This window comes from Podarcis raffonei, chromosome 16 (assembly GCF_027172205.1).
Source record: "Podarcis raffonei isolate rPodRaf1 chromosome 16, rPodRaf1.pri, whole genome shotgun sequence".
NCBI lineage: Eukaryota > Metazoa > Chordata > Lepidosauria > Squamata > Lacertidae > Podarcis > Podarcis raffonei.
This window is the reverse complement of record NC_070617.1, coordinates 23,618,683-23,638,228: the sequence shown is the minus strand read 5'-3', so window position 1 is coordinate 23,638,228 and position 19,546 is coordinate 23,618,683. Positions and strand designations below refer to the sequence as shown.

The window sequence follows — 19,546 nt, the reverse complement described above, 5'->3', positions numbered from 1 at the left end:
GAGCTATCCCAAACCACCAGTTTTAAAAACAGCAACGAATAAGTGTAATAAATAATAAAATGTTCCCATGTGTTATCAAAATGGTAACTTTTCGAGGAGGGCTTCTTACTTGTTGGGGTACTTGCGGAAGATGTCCTTGATGACGACAATGGCTTCCTGGACCACATAGTTGACCTTGGTCTGGATGAGGTCAAGCAAGGTGCTTACACAACGTTCTGCCGATTGCTGGGCAGGAAGAAAGAGAAAGGGGGTTGGGGCTGCGTGGAGAGGAACTGGGGTTTAGCCAAGAGGCTTAGGAGAAACTACGGATGCTTGCTTTTAAACAGGGAAGTTAAAGGACACCTAGGTTATCTCCCAGCAAGGGTGGGATGTCAGCAGCAGGAAAGCCAGGAATTTCCTGGCTGTAACAAAACAAGAGTCACATGCAGCCTTCTGCACACTAGAGAAGACCAAATGGGAAGGGGGGGGCAGGATCCCCATTCTATGAGGGATGCCTTCAATGCTGTTACAGTCATACCTTGGGTTACAGACGCTTCAGGTTGCGTTTTTTCGGGTTACGGATGTGCCGTAACCTGGAAGTACTGGAATGGATTACTTCTGGGTTTCGACAGTCGCGCATGCACAGAAGCGTCAAATCGCAACCCGTGCGTGCACAGATGCAGCACTGCGGGTTGCGAACGTGCCTCCCGCACGGATCATGTTAGCAACCCGAGCATCCACTGTATTTTAAAAAACCTGGCTCCCTACGCAAAGACGTGTTGATCTCCAGCACTACGGACACCGCTTGCCTCGAAAAACGAATGTCAATGTTGGAAGGCTCTGTAAAGGTCAAACCCCCTTTTCCAAAGAGCCAAGATCGACCGGATGTCAGAAAAACGTGCTGGATCTGGCCAGTGAATCCAGCATCCTGTTTTCATAGGGGCCTACCAGGTGCCCCAAAGCCAAGTCTGCACGGACGATTCGAGTGCAAGAGCACTCTCTGTTCCTCTCCCTAATGTCTTCAGCCCCCACCCTCCCCAAAAAGAGAAAGGGGGGGGAGGTTCACAACACATAATGCAAAATTCATTTGTGCTCTGCTACTTGCAGCCTCTAAATGCTTGGAAAGCCAAGTATGTTTGAAGTGAAGCCTTTTGCAGAATCAGGCCACTCTCCTGGATAGATGCCAGCCTCCCCAAACTGGTGCCCGCCAGATGTTCTGGACCACACCTTAGCTCACCTCAACCTTAATGGCACACCGGCCAATCGCCCGGACGGCTTTCCGCACGAAGTCCACATCGACTTCCGTTGCGTACTCCTTTAACTCGGCAAGCACCTATAATAATAATAATAATAATAATAATAATAATAATAATAATAATAATTTATTATTTATTATTTATACCCCGCCCATCTGATTAGGTCTCCCCAGCCACTCTGGGCGGCTTCCAATCAAATATCAAAAACAATACAGCATCAGACATTAAAAACTTCCCTAAACAGGGCCGCCTTCAGGTGTCTTCTAAAAGTAAAATAGTTGTTTATTGCCTTGACATCTGCTGGGAGGGCGTTCCACAGGGCGGGCGCCACTACCAAGAAGGCCCTCTGCCTGGTTCCCTGTAACCTCACTTCTCACAGGGAGGGAACTGCCAGAAGGCCCTCGGTGCTGAATCTCAGTGTCCGGGCTAGATGATGGGGGTGGAGACGCTCCTTCAGGTATACAGGACCGAGGCCGTTTTATCAGAAGACGTGGGGCAGAAAGCAAGCCCAGGACAGAGCATGCTCAGTAACTTTGGAATGCTGAGTGGCAGCTAGAAAATGCACACGCTGAAAAATTGGGGCAGGAAGGAAAAGAAGAGTGGAATGCATTCTTTAGAGGCAATAGCTGGCTTCAGCCTTCCCCAACAGTGGGTGCCTTCCAGATCTTGCGGGATTGCAATTCCTTTCAGTCCTCATCCTTGCAGGGCAGTGGAGACTCCGAAGCAAATTTTGGGGATGGGGAGGAAGAGAGAAAAGAGGAGGATTTACCTGTGCAATGTTGGCCTGCGAGGCCAGGCGGATCATGATATCCAGCTTCTCCAGTTTGACGTAGATGGGGTCGTTGTACTTCACAAAGAAGACTTTCATCTCGTGCTTGAGGATTTCAGGTCTGGGAGAAGAGGAAAAGATGCGATCAAGAGATCCGGAGAAGAAACATACCCAGCTGTGAAACTTATACATTGCAAAGTAAAATAAATAAATCAGATGCTTTCATTTAGTAATACAGTGGTATCTCAGGTTACATACGCTTCAGGTTGCATACGCTTCAGGCTACAGACTCCACTAACCCAGAAATAGTGCTTCAGGTTAAGAACTTTGATTCAGGATGAGAACAGAAATTGTGCTCCGGCGGCGCGGCAGCAGGAGGCCCCATTAGCTAAAGTGGTGCTTCAGGTTAAGAACAGTTTCAGGTTAAGAACGGACCTCCGGAACGAATTAAGTACTTAACCCGAGGTACAACTGTATCATAGAATGGTAGAGTTGGAAGGGACCGCGGTGGTCATCTAGCCCAACCCCCTGCAATGCAGGAATCTTTTGTCCAACGTGGGGCTCAAACCCACAACCTTGAGATTAAGAGTCTCGTGTTCTATCGACTGAGCTATTAGGCAACATTGCTCTCGGAAGTGCCATTTTAGGATGAATCGTGTGCCTCGTTAGCACTGGTACAGTAATTATATTGTAAATCAAAAGTGAAACTGTAAAAGTAGGTCCCATGTTGCAGGTTAGGAGTCAGTTCTGGACCGTTGAAAGATCTACCTCTATACAAACATATTTACATGCCCATAGGTCTTATATATGATCTTGGCAGCTCGCATAGCAATTGCAACTCAATGGAAAATAGCCCCCAAATCTTACACCGGTTGCTTGATACACTCACTCTGAAATATAGCTATAATGGAAAAAACTACAGTGGTACCTCAGGTTACATACGCTTCAGGTTACAGACTCCGCTAACCCAGAAATAGTGCTTCAGGTTAAGAACTTTGCTTCAGGATGAGAACAGAAATCGTGCCCCGGCGGCGCGGCAGCAGCAGGAAGCTCCATTGGCTAAAGTGGTGCTTCAGGTTAAGAACAGTTTCGGGTTAAGAGTGGACCTCGGAACGAATTAAGTACTTAACTCGAGGTGCCACTGTATGCATAATTTGAGATTTCGACAAGGTCTAGAACTTCCAGACACTTTTCATTTGATCTGGCATTCCTTTAATTATGTTTTGTAATGGAACCATCATTTTCAAGTCAGCCCTTGTTACAAGCCTGGCAAATCTCAAACTATACTTGACATTTTTACCGTATTTTTTGCTCTGTAAGACTCACTTTTTCCCTCCTAAAAAGTAAGGGGAAATGTGTGTGCGTCTTATGGAGCGAATGCAGGCTGCGCAGCTATCCCAGAAGCCAGAACAGCAAGAGGGATTGCTGCTTTCACTGCGCAGCGATCCCTCTTGCTGTTCTGGCTTCTGAGATTCAGAATAGTTTTTTTCTTGCTTTCCTCCTCCAAAAACTAGGTGCGTCTTGTGGTCTGGTGCGGCTTATAGAGGGGAAAATACGGTACATCCTTAAGATATCAATGACTTCCCTTCTTCTCTTTCCATGGTTCATTTTACATATCATAAATCCCTGCATATTTTACAGAAACTATACCATTCAGTATTCCATTATTACATCCATCATAACTTATTTACACTGTTGAATTTAATGCTGCCAGCGTTTTCAGCTGTACACAGTTATTTCCAGTATATTCAATAAAAGTCTTCCAATCTTCTCTAAACGTATGTTCTTCTTGTTTTCTTATTCAATATGTTAAGTCTGCAAGCTGCGCATATTCTGTCAACTTAAGTTGCCATTCTTCTTTGGTTAGGACCTCACTCGTTTTCCATTTTTGGGCTAACAAAACATGGGCTGCAAGTAGTGGCACACATAAATAACCTTTTTTGACACCTGGGAATTTCAGTCTGAATTATCCCCAACAGAAAGGACTGGGTTTTTTAGGAAAGTACTTTTAAACATTTTTTTCAATTCATTGTGGATCATTTCCCATGGACTTTGGTATTTTAACCCACGTGCCTGTTTTATAGTTTTGCTTCTCATCTTCTGGTTTTTCACCTGTTGCTACAACAGCTTCTCTGTTTTATATTTGTTATAAAAGGAAATCTCTTTAGCACAAAAAACCCAACAAACCCAGTTACATGCCTGAGAGCATCTCGTTGTATCCCTGGAAGCAGTGCTACTGCCAACCACCCTGCCAACCTGTAGCCAACAGAGCATCCATCATCACCTTTTCTGCACAATGAGGTTGATGTTTCGGAGAGCCACGTATTGCAGCTCCGGCTCAGCAGACAGCAGGGTGACGAGCGGGGGAGCCAGCTTCTTCAGCAAAGTGCCGTAATAATCCAAGTCCTTCGACAGCATCTCCATGAACTTCATCAGCACTTTCACAGCCGAGAGTACCACGGCGGAGTTAGCGTGGGACAGCCGGGGTGTCACTCGCTCACAGATGCTGCAGGGGGGGGAAGAGAAGGAAAAGGAAGATGCAGTAGACAAATGCCAGAGGAGATTTTTCACAAGTGCGTAGCCCAGCCAGCCCAGACTCACCAGCCCAGACTCCTAGGTGCAACCAACAAAACCCTGTTTCTGTGGTGCTGCACTGCAGCCTCTGGGGAAATGGCAGAAAAGGAAGCGTTGTGCTCTGTGCTAGCCCTGCTCAGGAAACCACAAGCAGGAGCTGAATTTTCCAGCTGCTATTTCATTAAAATAAAATAAAATAAAATATAAAACTGTTTAACATACAATACAATAAAAAACAAACTAATCCAAATAAAAATACTCTCCGTACCCTTACCACAGCAAAAAGACTGATACTGATGGAGAAATAAAAATGTGTCTCCCTTCTATGATTGGATTGAAGACTTATACAAACTCGCAACATATGAACAACCTGCATATAAACACAGGCTTGCCACGGATAAATTCAATGATATTTGGAATCCATTCTTACAAATACTGTAGTAGGTTAAGATCTGGTGAAGTACAATAACAACCTTGTAAAGTACACAGTTTTGGGTTTCCTCCCTCCCCCCTTTATTTTCCCTTCCACGCAGGTGCTGTTTCTCTTTTTCTCTCTTTTATTTATGTCTCTCCATGTTTAGCGCACGTATGTACTTTTTGAACTTTCAATAAAAATATTTAAATTAATAATATAAAAAAATAAAAAACACAATACAATAAAAATAAAATACAAAAAGGAAAAGAAAATAAAAACAATAAAAAAGAAAGAGAAAGAGGAGGAAGAAAAATACAAAGCTTCCATCAGTTACTGGTATTCAGAAGCATGCAGCCTCCGACTGGGGAAGCCAAGAATAGCCATTGTGGGTAGGAGCTATTGATAGACTTGCCCTCCCTGACTTTCTCTCATCCTCTTTTAACATCATTCGAGTCTGTAGCTATTCCTGGGGCAGTGAATTCCATAGTTTAAAATAAATCTTCTCTTTCATCTTCCCTGATGTTCCAATGTCCAGGAGTTCTAGTAAAGGTAAAGGGACCCCTGACCATTAGGTCCAGTCGTGACCGACTCTGGGGTTGCGGCGCTCATCTCGCTTTACTGGCCGAGGGAGCCGGTGTACAGCTTCTGGGTCATGTGGCCAGCATGATTAAGCCGCTTCTGGTGAACCGGAGCAGCGCACGGAAACGCCGTTTACCTTCCCGCCCGAGCGGTACCTATTTATCTACTTGCACTTCGACGTGCTTTCGAACTTCTAGGTTGGCAGGAGCAGGGACCGAGCAACGGGAGCTCACCCCGTCACGGGGATTCGAACCGCGGGGATTTAACCCACAGCGCCACCCGCGTCCCTTTCCAGGAGTTCTAGAGAAGGATAAAAACACTTTCTCCATATCTCCTCTTACTCGCTTTTCCTCTAAACATGATGCCCTTTCTCACAAAAATCTGTATAGTCTTCCGAAGCGCAGAGTGCTACAGTAAAGAATTTGGCTCTGTTGATAACAAAAACAGAGGCATGGGATGGACAGACAGACACACACACAAATTGCACACAGACTGGGCTGTCTCTGAGCAAGGAAGGGCATCTCGCACAACAGTGCCTGCAAAGCAGCATGGTCGACACGGAGCTCGAGTAAGTGAGCCAACCCGCAGCTCTCACCTCTGGGCCTCGCGGTCATCCTTGGGCATGTAGTTGGCCAGGCAGTCGAGGATGAAGATCTGGCCCCATTCCGTACACTCGTTCAGGGCAGTCAGCAGCTTGTTGATGGACTGTGGGTTCAAATCCAGCAGGTTGCTGCTGGGGTGAGATTCCGCTATCTCTGAGAGGGCTGCTACAGCATTAGCTACCACCTGGGGGAAAAACAAGAGAGAGTCTGTGAAAATAGGAACATTGGAAGCTGCCTTATCCTGAGTCAAATCGTTAGTCCATCTAGCTCAGTACTGCCTACTCTAACTGGCAGCAGCTCTCCAGGGTTTCAGGTGGCAGTCCTGCCGAGCCCACTGAGATACTGAGGGCTGAACTGGGACCTTCTGCATACCAAGGAAATGTTCTGCCACCTGAGCTACAGCTGCAGGTCTGTCTAGCTCAGTATAATTCCCAGAGTGCTCCAACAGTCAATCTCTCTTTCCCAGGGAACTCTGGGAATTGTAGCTCCATGAGGGGAATGGAGGCTTCCTCTATAACAGGCATGGCCAAACTTGGCCCTCCAGCTGCTTTGGGACTACAACTCCCATCATCCCTAGCTAACAGGACCAGTGGTCAGGGATGAGGGCCAAGTTTGGCCATGCCTGCTCTATAACAAACCAGAGTTCCCAGAATCCTTTGCAGGAAGCCATGGCTGTTTAAAGTGGTACCATACTGCTTTAAATGTAGGGTGTGAATGTGGCCTAAGTCTTGTAGGCCTCACCAGGCAAATAGTTCTCGGCAGCTCTTGCCTCTTAAAAAAAAAAAAAATCTCCACAGAAAATGCTCCTGGGGGCGCCGGGGGTACAGAGATGTGTGGAAAAGAACACACCCCTACCCAAAAAGAAAGAAAATTAAACCGAATGTTATTGTTGCATGAAGCAAGGCTTCCTAGCAAGACCGCTATTTCTCTCAGCAACCCAGAGGCCCAAGGAGCATTCGAGGCCATTTGGCCTAAATTAAAAATTCATTTGGAACTTGGTTTGCAGAGGCAGCCGATAGTTCTCTCATTACGTTCCTTTTAAAAATGTAGGAAGCGTGGAGCGGGGTGGGGGGAAGAAAAGGAGCAGCGCTCGGGTTGGGCATTTCTCCAACGCTGGTTAAACGTGCAAGACAGCAGGCAGCACTTTGCCGCTCAACTGCTTCCATTTCAAAGATGCAAGTTTGGCTCCAGGCCAGATGCTGCAGACAGAAAGAGAGCCGATCAGGGGGACGCATTCCTGACCTGCTATCTTTCCTTGTTTTGGGTAATCATCACGGACGCTAGCAATTCCTGACGGCCCTCACACATTTGAGCTAACCATGTAAGGGAACAGAGAAGAACTCTTTGCAGCTGGTTCCTTTACTACAAACTTAGCGAAGGCTGGGAGTAGTAGCTCCTCCCTTTGACTACCTGGGAATCCCTCCGGACCCAAAGCCTTTAGCAGAGCTTGGTTCAGCTGGGGCAGGGGAGTAGCAGCCTGGACAGCCCCCCTCCCTCCCTGCCCCCAGGCAAGAAGGGGTCCATCACCATAGGATTGGAGTCCGAGATGAGGTCCTTCAAGGTGTCCAGGAAGCCCTGGTCCTCCACCAGCTGCGCGTTGATGTCATGAAGCTTCGCCACGCAAACAGCCGCCGTCTTGCGCACGTAAGGGTCCTCATCCTTCAGGCACTTCCTCAGCGGCTCACAGAGGTACTCGGTGATCTTATCGACCCGGATACAGCCCATCGTGCGCACTGCCAGGGCCCGGATGAGGGGGTTGGGATCTTCGCAGTCCTGTAGGGTATGGAAAAGGCATTGCAGAGTTGGGAAAAGGTTAAGAATAGGGCAACCCAAACGGTCAAGGTGTGGAGAGACTCGCCTATGAGGAATAGTCTTGATTTCTTTCCATACATTCCATACAATAGTTCTTGATTTCTTTCCATACATTCTCATAATTGTCTCTAAACAGGTTTATATTTTTCGATGTCAGCCAAATTCCCAGGTATTTCACCTTTTTAGCTACCATAAAAAAGTTTTTATTTATACTTTTCAAATTTATACATTTCATTAGTTATACAATCAATTTAACAAATCTGACTTCCTTCCCACTCTTTCTGCAGTTCCTTAAATTTATTTTTTAGTATCTTCTGCATATCCAAATTCATTTAATTTACTCATTTAGTCATCTATTTTAAATATATACTCTTATGAAACTGCAGGTTATTACAATAATCCTGCCAAAGGTTGTTATCTTGATTTCTTATTCTTCCGGAAAGTTTCGCCATTTCTGCTTATTCCATATGTTTCTGTATCCATTCTTCCTTTACTGGGACTTCTGCTTCTTTCCACTTTGGGGCAAGTAGCATTCTTGCCGCTGTAGTAGCATACATAAGTAAATTTCTATACAATTTAGGTAGTTCTGTCCCTATAATTTCCAAAAGAAAAGTTTCTGGTTGTTGTTGTTTTATTTTACAAAAGTTATTTTGAACATCCTTTTCAATTCATTGTATATCATTTCCCAGTAAGCTTTTAACCTTACGACAAGGCCACCACATATGCGTTTGGGACTTCTTGGTTCAGAGAAAAGATGAGCAAAGGGGGACGTGACAGAAGCTTATAAAATTATGCATGGCGCACATAGAGAAAAGTTGTTCTCCCTCTCTCGTAACACCAGAAACTTCTGGACGTCCAATGAAGCTGAATGCTGGAACATTCAGGACATACAGGTAAAAGAAAGGACAGTTTGTAGTTAAACTATGGAACTCTCTTCCACAGGAGACAGCGATGTCCACTTGAACTCAAAGCCAAGTGTGGGAAATTTCAGGGCAGATAGAAGTGTGGAACTCACCGCTACAGGAGCCAACGGTGGCCACCAATCCGGATGGCTTTGAAAGAGGATTGGACAAATTCGTAAGAGGAGGAGAGGGCTATCGACGGCCGCTAGCCATGATGGCTCTGCCCTGCCTCCACGTGGGGGTGGGTGGGCACAGCAATGCCTCTGAATCCCAGTTGCTGGGAATCGCAAGTGGGAAGAGTCCTGACGCGCTCAGGTCCTGCTTGCGGTCTTCCCGGCTGACGACTGAGAGAACAGTCTGCATCATCACTCTTTAGAAAAAGGTAAAGGGACCCCTGACCATTAGGTCCAGTCGTGACCGACTCTGGGGTTGTGGTGCTCATCTCGCTTTATTGGGCGAGGGAGCCGGCATACAGCTTCCAGGTCATGTGGCCAGCATGACTAAGCCGCTTCTGGCGAACCAGAGCAGCGCACGGAAACGCCGCTTACCTTCCCGCCCGAGCGGTACCTATTTCTCTACTTGCACTTTGACGTGCTTTCAAACTGCTAGGTTGGCAGGAGCAGGGACCGAGCAACGGGAGCTCACCCCGTCGCGGGGATTCGAACCGCCGACCTTCTGATCGGCAAGTCCTAGGCTCTGTGGTTTATAGACCACAGCGCCACCCACGTCCTGATCACTCTTTAGCTTTGCCTTAAAGCTGAGATTTTGTATGGGATAGCCATAGAGAAATAGCATTACTCTATGCCCAAGCTGGCCGTTTTGATCAGCAGAACTGGCGCAATTACATAGTACACATTTGTAAGAAATTGACTTTTTTTTTTAGTGTGGCAGCGGCACCCCCCTCTTTGGAACTCCTTGCCTATTGACATCATATAGGCAACTCTGCTGGACTCTTTCTGGCGCCTGCTGAAAAATATTTTCATATATACGGACATGGCAGAATACTGACCTGCATTCAAAGCTGGGGGGTTTTGTTTGCTTTTTAGCTTCTCGTTGATTTTAATTCACTTTCAAATGTTTTAAAATAGTTGACTCAGTTCATTGTTCTATTCTTTTTGTAAACCGCTTTGAGGTTGTTGTTGTTTTACAATCAGGCAGCTTTCAAATTTTGTGAAATAAATAAATAATGCTTAGGAAACGCCCACACACTCAAAGAAAGATCGAAATGCTCTTCCACTGGGGAAAATGGGCACTTCCATTTTTAAAACTTTAGAGCAGGGGTCAGCAAACTTTTTCAGTAGGGGGCCGATCCACTGTCCCTCAGACCTTGTGGGGGCCGGACTATATTTTTTTGGGGGGAAATGAATGAATTCCTATGCCCCACAAACAACCCAGCAATGCATTTTAAATAAAAGGACACATTCTACTCATGTAAAAACACCAGGCAGGCCCTACAAATAACCCAGAGGTACATTTTAAATAAAAGGGCACATTCTACTCATGTAAAAACACACTAATTCCCGGACCATCCGTGGGCCGGATTGAGAAGGCGATTTGGCTGGATCTGGCCCCCGGGCCTTAGTTTGCCTACCTATGCTTTAGAGAGCAGGTGCTGCTCCTGCTCCTATAACTCACCTTGACAAAGGTGTTGACAGCCATGATGGCCATGTCTGGCTGGCTCTTGGCATAGTTCATCAGGTACAGGTAAACCAGCTTCTTGAGTTCCAGATTGTCCGTCTGCATGCAGTTCACGACGTCAGGGAAGAGAGCGCTGGAAACGGAGAACAGGCAGGCGGCGTGAGGAACCAGGATACAGATGGGGAGACACACATACACACATACACACTTGTGCTGTTTTAGAGCAGCTGGTCAATGGGCCAGGAAAAACGTAAGCCTTGGAAATAATAGTAATAACGGTGATGATTTCATTATTTATACCCTGCCCATCTGGCTCAGTTGCCTCGGCCACTCTGGGAGGCTTCCAAAACACATATAAAAACATAATAAAATGTCAAACATTTTAAAAAAAACTTCCCGATACAGGGCAGCCTTCAGATGTCTATAGCAGGAAGACAACAGGCAACCACGTTGGTGGCAGCGTGTCTCTGAATTCCAGCTGTTGGGAGTAGAGAGGGGGCTGCTTTCGCACCCAGGTCCCGCTTCTGGACTTTCCAGGGGTGTCAAGTGCTGTGGCTTGGTGGTAGACCATCTGCTTTTCATGCAGAAGGTCCTAAGGTTCAATTGCCAGTGGCATATCCAGTAAGGGCTGGGAACACCTAGAAAGCTGCCGAGGACAGTGTGGTTCCCCTTGGGTCCCCAGCTGTCTTTGGACTACAGTTCCCATCATGCTAGCTAGGGATGATGGTAGTTGTAGTCCAACAACAGCTGGAGACCCATGTTTGGGAAGCCCTGGTATAGACCGTACTGAGAGAGATGGACCAATGGCCTGACTCAGTGTAAGGCAGTCTCCCACACGCCTGTTTCATTCAGCTTTTTATTTAGAACCTTGAGGACTAGAATCTTAAAGTCGAAGCTAGATGGACCAACAGCCTGGCTCTGCATACAGCAGCACCCTGTGTCCCTACCTGGTTGGCCACTGCAAGAACAGGATGTTGGGCCAGCTGGGTCTGTGGTCCCATCCAGAGGGAACTTTCCCGCCTTCTTAAGAACCGGGCAGCTAACTATGACACCAGATTGCCCTCTTGGTTTAAAAGCAAATCAAAAACCAATACAGTGCGGACCTGCTGCTCCCCAGACCAAATTTAAAAGAGATTTCTCCTCCCATCGCCCCACCGGAGAAAGACAAGGAATCCCTAAATCTACCAGGCCAGCTAGAAAAATATCGTATTTTTTGCTCTATAAGACTCACTTTTTCCCTCCTAAAAAGTAAGGGGAAATGTGTGTGTGTGTTATGGAACGAATGCAGGCTGCGCAGCTATCCCAGAAGCTAGAACAGCAAGAGGGATCGCTGCTTTCACTGCACAGCGATCCCTCTTGTTGTTCTGGCTTCTGAGATTCAGAATATTTTTCTTCTTGTTTACCTCCTCCAAAAACTAGGTGCGTCTTATAGGGCGAAAAATGTGGTATCTTAACTTTTCCCTGGTTGCCGTGCCAGATTTGGACTATCTGCCTGAAGGCTTCGCAACTGTTAGCTATCTTAAGTCTGTCCAGACAGCTTGTTGCTTGGTTACAATATTCCTGCACAGAACTACCACTGGACAATCACACCGCTGAATGCTTCCTACTGCACTCCTGACGTTCATAACCAAAATTCCCTGCACAAAGAAATCCAGCCAGAGAGCTGTGCTAACAGAGGCTGATAGGATTTCTAGCCCAGAACAGATGGAGGGCTGTAGGCTGGAGAAAGCAGAGTTAAATGTTATTTTTTCATCCTCATTTTTTAAATCAGAACCTGTGTTGAAATTCACTGCTCTGGCTTCACCATTCAGATGCCTCTCCTCCTGGCCCCGGCTACTATGTTTTCCCTCCCTTCTTGTTATTGTGCATTGGCTCCTTCAAGGTGGGATTGCTGCAATATGCTCTACGTGGGGCTTCCCTTAGGCAATTGCTGGCAGGAGCAAGACCTTGTCAGCATACAGCTCCTCTGCTCAAGAGAGCTGCACTGGTTGCTCACCTGCTCCTGGGCCAAGTTCAAGGTTGTGACTTTTAGTATATGAAAGCTTGGGACCAAGTTTACCTGTGAGGTCATCTTACCCCATTGATACCCCACTAGATCTACAGAACTGGCAAAGTTACACGTGCCACAAAATACACATGTAAGAAAATTGTAAGAACTTGTAAGAAAATGATATACCGTATTTTTTGCTCTATAGGACACACTTTTTCCCCTCCAAAAATTAAGGGGAAATGTTTGTGCGTCCTATGGAGCGAATGCAGGCTCCTTGGCTTCAGCGAAAGCAACACGAAACCTCCAAAGCACAGAGGGAGCGCTCCCTCCGCGCTCCGGAGGCTATGCGTTGCTTTCGCTGAAGCCTGGAAATGCGTTGCTTTCGCTGAAGCCTCTCCAGGCTTCACTGCACTCCAAAGGCTTTGGGTTCTTTTTGCTGAAGCCGGGAGAGCAAGACTCTCCTGGCTTCAGCAGAGAGGGAGAGCTGCGCAGCGCCCCTTCAGCCAAGCGGGAGGAGAAATGGAAGGGGCTCCGTTTCTCCTGCTGCTTTGCTGAAGGGGCGCTGAGCAGAGAGGGGGAGAATTTTTTTTCTTGTTCTCCCCCTCTAAAACAAGGTGCATCCTATGGTCGGGTGCGTCCTATAGAGCAAAAAATACGGTATTTAGTGCAGCAATGCTGACACTTCGGAACTCCCTGCTGATTGATATCAGACAGACGCCTTTGCTGTGCACTTTCCAGTGCCTGCTAAAAACATTTCTGGTCAGGCAAGCCAATCCAGGCATGTAGACATGTGTTTTAATTTCGGTGCGGGCTTCCCACCCAGCCCTCCTTATCCTAGAGTTTAATTAATTTTTGAATGTAGTATTGTAGAGTTGGAAGGGACCCCGAGGGTCATCTAGTCCAACCCCCTGTAGTGCAGGAATTCTGCCCACAACCATCCCCGAGTGGGATCAAACCACCAACCTTCTGGTTAACAGCCAGACGCGCTGACCCCATGGCACCGCAGGAGGGCTCTATAAATAGTTGCTTTCAACCGTTTCAGGGTTCTATTTCTAAATCGCTTCGAGGTTTTGCCATGACCAAGTGGTATACAGGCCTTGTCAAATAAATAAAAACGAACGGAATTGCGCCCTGCTCCAATTTCTAAGCCGCAAAATGCTCGGCATGTGCGAAGAGTCCTGCTCCCTGAAGGTCAAAGACGCAGCCGACCTCCTTAATCCGAACAGAGAAGCCTGGAATCCGGATTATTCCTACGCCACACATCTTTAACTAGAAGCGAGGCTGATGGCTTGAAGCTCTGGTGCGCAGAAGCATAGCTGTCAACTTACAGATTTGAAAATAAGGGACCAGCAGCTTCGAAAATAAGGGATCAGCAGCCAAAATAAGGGATTTTCCAAGCATAGTTGTGTTCGACTTCTGAGGCCCTCCAAGCCAAAGGCAAAAAGCCCAGCCAGCAGCCAAACAAAGCCTCAAGCGGTGGTTCCCACAGCGCAGCAACCCGGCAAAGGGGATGCAGAAAGAAAACCACCGTCACCTCTCTGCTGGGAAGCGCTGAGCAAAGGCGAGTCCCCAGGCAACGCGGCCGATTTGCTTAGCACAAGGCATGCAAGCTCCACCCCCCCAGTCGTTCTTAGACTCCTTATTGGGTGAGCAACGCAGCCAAGCAACACAGTTGGAGCCTCCCTTCTCCCTGGCCGGCAGGGAGGGAGGGAGAGGAGCTGCTTCCTTTGAAACCTGGGAAATTTAAGGGACATCATCAATAAGGGACAGGGCAATGGGATAAGGAAGTTTCCCGCCAAATAAGGGACGGTTGACAGCTATGCACAGAAGGCCAGAGACCAAGTCAATGAAACCAGGCAGAGGGCCTTGTGAGAACCACCACTTGTTCCACCTCTCTCTCATTTCCAAAATGATCATCCTGGGAACGGCGTCAGCGAGCCGAGAGCCAGGAATCTCTCAGCTTGGCTCTTGTGACAACGGAACTTGTGGATGGAACTCACGTTAGAAGATTCAGGGCAGGCAAAAGAAAGGACTTCTTCACGCAGCGTATAGTGGAAATGTGGAACTCCCTCCCACAGGAATCAGGAGTGCGCTCTTGTGTTCGGGTCCTGCTTGCAGGCTTCTGATTGGGGAATCAAGGTGGCCACTGGGTGGCCCAGATGGACCAGTGGCCTGATTCAGCAGACCCTTCTTATGTTCTCAGAAATCACAGCCATGCTTAAAACTACCCAGCCTAATAATAATAATGATAATAATTTTATTATTCATACTCCACCCATCTGGCTGGGTTTCCCAAGCCACTCTGGGTGGCTTACAGCACATAAAAAATGACATTGAAAACTTCCCGATACAGGGCTGCCTTCAGATGTCTTCTAAAAGTCAGTTGTTTATTTCCTTCACGTCTGATGGGAGGGCGTTCCACAGGGCGGGTGCCATTACCGGTAAGGCCCTCTGCCTGATTCCCTGTAACCTCACTTCTCGCAGGAAGGGAACCGCCAGAAGGCCCTCGGACCTGGACCTCAGTGTCCGCACTGAACAATGGGGGTGGAGACACTCCTTCAGGTATACTGGGCTGAGGCTGTTTAGGGCTTTAAAAGTCAGCACCAACACTTTGAATTGTGCTCGGAATTGTACTGGGAGCCAATGGAGGTCTTTCAAGACCGGTGTTATGTGGTCTCGGTGGCCACTCCCAGTCACCAGTCTAGCTGCCGCATTCTGGATTAGCTGTAGTTTCCGGGTCACCTTCAAAGGTAGCCCCAAGTAGAGCGCATTGCAGTGGTCCAAGTGGGAGATAACCAGAGCATGCACCAATCTGGCAAACAAGACAGTCTGCAGGCAGTCAAGACTGCCTGGGGAAGAGAAACAGTTGCTGGGGCTTCACCGTGAAGCATAATCTACCATGTAACCCATGGGGAAGGCAATAGGCTCAGTGGGAGAGCACTTGCAGTGGGGCAGAGCATCAGCCAGCACAGCCACTGAGCCCCAGTTGCGCTGACTGGGGCTGATGGGAGCTATAGCCCAACACCGTATTTTGAGACCCCAGATTGGCTCAGATGTTGGACCAACGCATCTCCAGAACGGCAACGTACCTGACATCTTTCCCCACTGTCATGGATGCGATCACCTTTTTCACAGCTTCCTTTTTCTTCTCCTTTTTGTCGCTGTTGAGCTCAGCCTTCAGCTCAAATATCTCCCCTGGAGAGGGGGAAAAAACCATGGAAGTTTAAATCAAGGTGGCAGGATGTCCCGTTCAACACCTAGAGAAAGCACCCCAACAGGCAGAACGACAGCACTCAGGAGCAGCAGCTTACACAGGAAGCCCAGTCTAGCTCAGTACTGCTAGCACAGACTGGCAGCAGCTCTCTAAGGTGCCAGTCTTTCCCAGCCCCACCTGGAGATGCCCCTGGGGGTTGAATCTGGGACCTTCCGCAGACAAGGCAGGTGCTCTACATTTAAGCTATGAACACCCAAAAAATTAGATAATGCCAGGTGGCCAATGGCACATCTAACCCAGTATCACCCAGAGTGATCCATGCAATGGTGACCTCCAGGCTTGACTACTGTAATTCGCTCTACGCGGGGCTGCCCTTGAAGCTGTCTCTGAAACTCCAGTGGGTGCAGAATGCTGCAGCGAGGCTCCTCACGGGGTCTCTGCCATGGGAGCATATTCACCCAGTGCTTTTCCAGCTGCACTGGCTCCCGGTGGAGTACAGGGTCAGATTTAAGGTGCTGGTTTTGACCTTTAAAGCCCTTCGCGGCTTAGGACCCTCATATCTACGGGACCGCCTCTCCCGGTATGCCCCACGGAGAGCCTCAAGGTCCATAAATAGCAACACCCTTGTGGTCCCGGGCCCTAAGGAAGTTAGATTAGCCTCAACCAGAGCCAGGGCCTTTTCAACTCTGGCTCCGGCCTGGTGGAACGCTCTGCCTCATGAGACCAGGGCCCTGCAGCATCTGATTTCTTTCCGCAAGGTCTGTAAGACAGAGTTGTTCCGCCTGGCTTTTGGCTTGGAGCCAATTTGATTCCCTCCCCCTCTTTCTTTTTCCTTTCTCCTCCTGCGATGAGGCTGCATTTTAATATTTTAATGTTTCAATATTTTAATTGTTGTATTTTAATCTTGTTTTTAAGTTGTATTCATTCAACTTGTTTTTATTATTGCTTGTTAGCCGCCCTGAGCCCAGCCTTGGGAGGGCAGGGTATAAATAAAAATTATTATTATTACTATTATCATTATTATTGTCTACACTGACAGGCAGCTGCTCTCCCAGCTTTCAGGCTCTCCCGGCCCTGCCAGGAGATGCTGGGCAGATGGCTCTACCACGGAGCCACCACTCGCTCATGCGTTCTGCCTCCACGATTCAGGTTTTCAGAGTCTGCTTTGGCAAGGGGGGGTGGGCAAAGCGACGTGGGAAATGAATCAATATTCTGCTTCCTATGCTCTCCAACCAGCTTATGAATTATTTTGCAGGTTTCTGAATTGCCGCTCATCCGAACAAATCCCAGCGGCAGCAGACAAAATGCAGGATGTAATAATCCTTCAATTTAAAAAAAGATTAAGAACAACGAAAAACTAAAATAATAATCATCATCCTCCTCCTTCAGCGCAGCTGCCCCGGTTTCATGGAACAGCATCCCTGTTGACATATGGCATGCTCCCATCCTGCGGAAACAAGGTGAAGGCATTTTTCTGTTTTGGCCGGCTTTTCAAGCTGGAAAAAAGGTTTCTGCCTTAGGTTTAAAAACAATGCAAAAGGAACAGCTACCTTCAGTTGCTTTTCGTATACCCTTTAAAAACTATTTTGAGTTGCTTTGCACAGTTGTGAAGTTGGCTTGTTTCAAGAGGCAGCAGTTAAGATTAACCACAGTTTAGGGGAGGAGTAGGCAACCTAAGGGGGCCGGATGTGGCCCAATCGCCTTCTCAATCCGGCCCGTGGATGGTCTGGGAATCAGCGTGTTTTTACATGAGTAGAATGTGTGCTTTTATTTAAAATGCATCTCTGGGTTATTTGTGGGGCCTGCCTGGTGTTTTTACATGAGTAGAATGTGTGCTTTTATTTAAAATGCATCTCTGGGTTATTTGTGGGACATAGGAATTTGTTCATTCCACACACACCCCAAAATAGTCCGGCCCCCCACATGGTCTGAGGGACATGGCTGAAAAAGGTTGCTGACCCCTGGTTTAGGGTTTCAGCCTGGGTCATGGGGGAACTATGCCCTGTCTCTGAATGCACTGCAACAAGCCCATAGGCATCACTTCACTTTTAACATTTTACTTCTGGTATTTTGATGCTGCGTGCTTAGATTTTGCTTGTGGTTTCATGGCTGTTAACTTATATGAGCTGCTTAGAGATACCAATGCTCGATGGTATGCAAGTTATTAAAATAAATGGGGGGGAGCCTATAAGTTGCCTTGAGATATATGCAAAAGGCGATTCATATAAATTCATAAATAAAAATATTAGAACTTCCAGAAACTTGTTATATGTTTTGCCATTCCTTTAATTACATGCACAACAGAACCGAACTAGACTTGACAACCAAGTAACACTAATATTATTCATGTGAAGGAAACATTTATTCTCACTTTCTTCTTTCGCCTTTGCTATTTTAACCCATCTGCAACTGTACTTATTCTGCGTGCCTATTTTATTGTTTTGTTCTTCAAATTATATTTTTCATCTGTCTTTATAGCTTTTTTTATACATTACCAAAAATATAAAATAACTAACTAAAAATCATGTTTCTTTAAGCTCTCCCGCGTGGTTGAGAGTTTTCTCCCTTTTTTCGAAGGGGGAGGGGGAGAGAAAGAGATTTATGCATATTGAAAAATAGCATTTCAGGAAGGAGGCAGGCATAGAAAATAATGATGACTGGGAACCTCGAGGGGGTGACTGGAAGTCACAACGGAAGTTATGCTGTAAGGATTTAATTTATCCTTTGTAAATCGTAGTATTCTTTGGTTCTTTTTGGTTGATTGTAATTTTTCTTGTTAAAACTAATAAAGAAACAAACAATAAAAAAAGGAAAGAAAAGAATGATGATGATAACAATAATACCACCATTCTGGGCAGCTTACAGCATATATTAAAATCTATATTACTCTGGGTGGCTTGCAGCATATATTAAAATATTAAAAAACACATCAAACGTGTCTCCCTGATATGTTTTCTATGTGCAAGGAATGGCTTCTCCTCCTATGATTAGGGAGAGTCTAACCTGCCACTCTGACATTGAAAGAGCCCTGGAACAATTTTATAGCCTTGATTGGATTGCCGTTTGTAGAAATCAGGCTCTAGCCACACTTCTCTCTCTCTCTCTCTCTCTCTCTCTCTCTCTCTCTCTCTCTCTCTCTCACACACACACACACACACACACACACGCGATCTAAAAGCAACCAATATTACCTTTCTTGGTGGTGGTGAAATACTTGGAGTCTGACATCTTGGTTCCTGGTTTGTTGCTGCTTCTGAAAGAGGAAAAAAAGAAGAATAAAAATATAGCAGGCGGCAGAAGAAGAGGTTTTAACGTCCAACGAACCCTGAAGGATAAACAGAGAGGGAGGAAGGACACAAAGGGAGAGAAAGGACAAATTCAGAAATTTAAAAAGGAGAGGGGAAGAGAAACCAGCATTTGGAGAAGAGGCTCTTATCTGGGACTTTCAGAGATGCCTTAACAAGGTTTGCCAGAGGCTGCTAAGTCCCAGGAAGGAGCCTTTGGCAGGGCGTGGAAGGGGAATTCTCAGAAGAGCAACGGTGGGTGGTCAGACCCACAGATCAGGTTTTAAAAACACTACGCGCAGAGAGACACCACCAGGTTTGCTGGATAACCCCCCCCCAAAAAAAACCCCAACCAGCTGGGGAGATGCCATGAACAAGAAACAACCAGCATATTCAGTGCCAATGAAAGGATCAGCAAGAGAAGGGCCACACACGCACAAACTGCAAACACCCAGTTCACATCAGGAATCCACTGTCATAATGGGATGCTCTTAGTGGGTTTCAGGCTAAGTGGCTTCCAAGGAGAACAGAG

At 46.8% G+C, this 19,546-nt stretch overlaps 1 protein-coding gene across 2 annotated transcripts in view; it reads right to left on the bottom strand.

Annotated features, from left to right (window-relative positions):
* AP1B1 (adaptor related protein complex 1 subunit beta 1) overlaps positions 1–19,546 on the bottom strand; it is a 53,264-nt gene that overhangs the window by 22,352 nt on the left and 11,366 nt on the right. For both annotated transcript variants that reach the window (XM_053368287.1, XM_053368288.1), the window contains exons 2-10: positions 18,922–18,983; positions 15,606–15,711; positions 10,524–10,659; positions 7,702–7,947; positions 6,168–6,358; positions 4,289–4,510; positions 2,005–2,125; positions 1,217–1,312; positions 110–225 (exon numbers count right to left, since the gene is read on the bottom strand). In XM_053368287.1, the coding sequence (XP_053224262.1) occupies positions 110–225; positions 1,217–1,312; positions 2,005–2,125; positions 4,289–4,510; positions 6,168–6,358; positions 7,702–7,947; positions 10,524–10,659; positions 15,606–15,711; positions 18,922–18,958 (1,271 nt within the window). In that variant the 5' untranslated portion in view covers positions 18,959–18,983. The remainder of the gene's footprint in view (positions 1–109; positions 226–1,216; positions 1,313–2,004; positions 2,126–4,288; positions 4,511–6,167; positions 6,359–7,701; positions 7,948–10,523; positions 10,660–15,605; positions 15,712–18,921; positions 18,984–19,546) is intronic.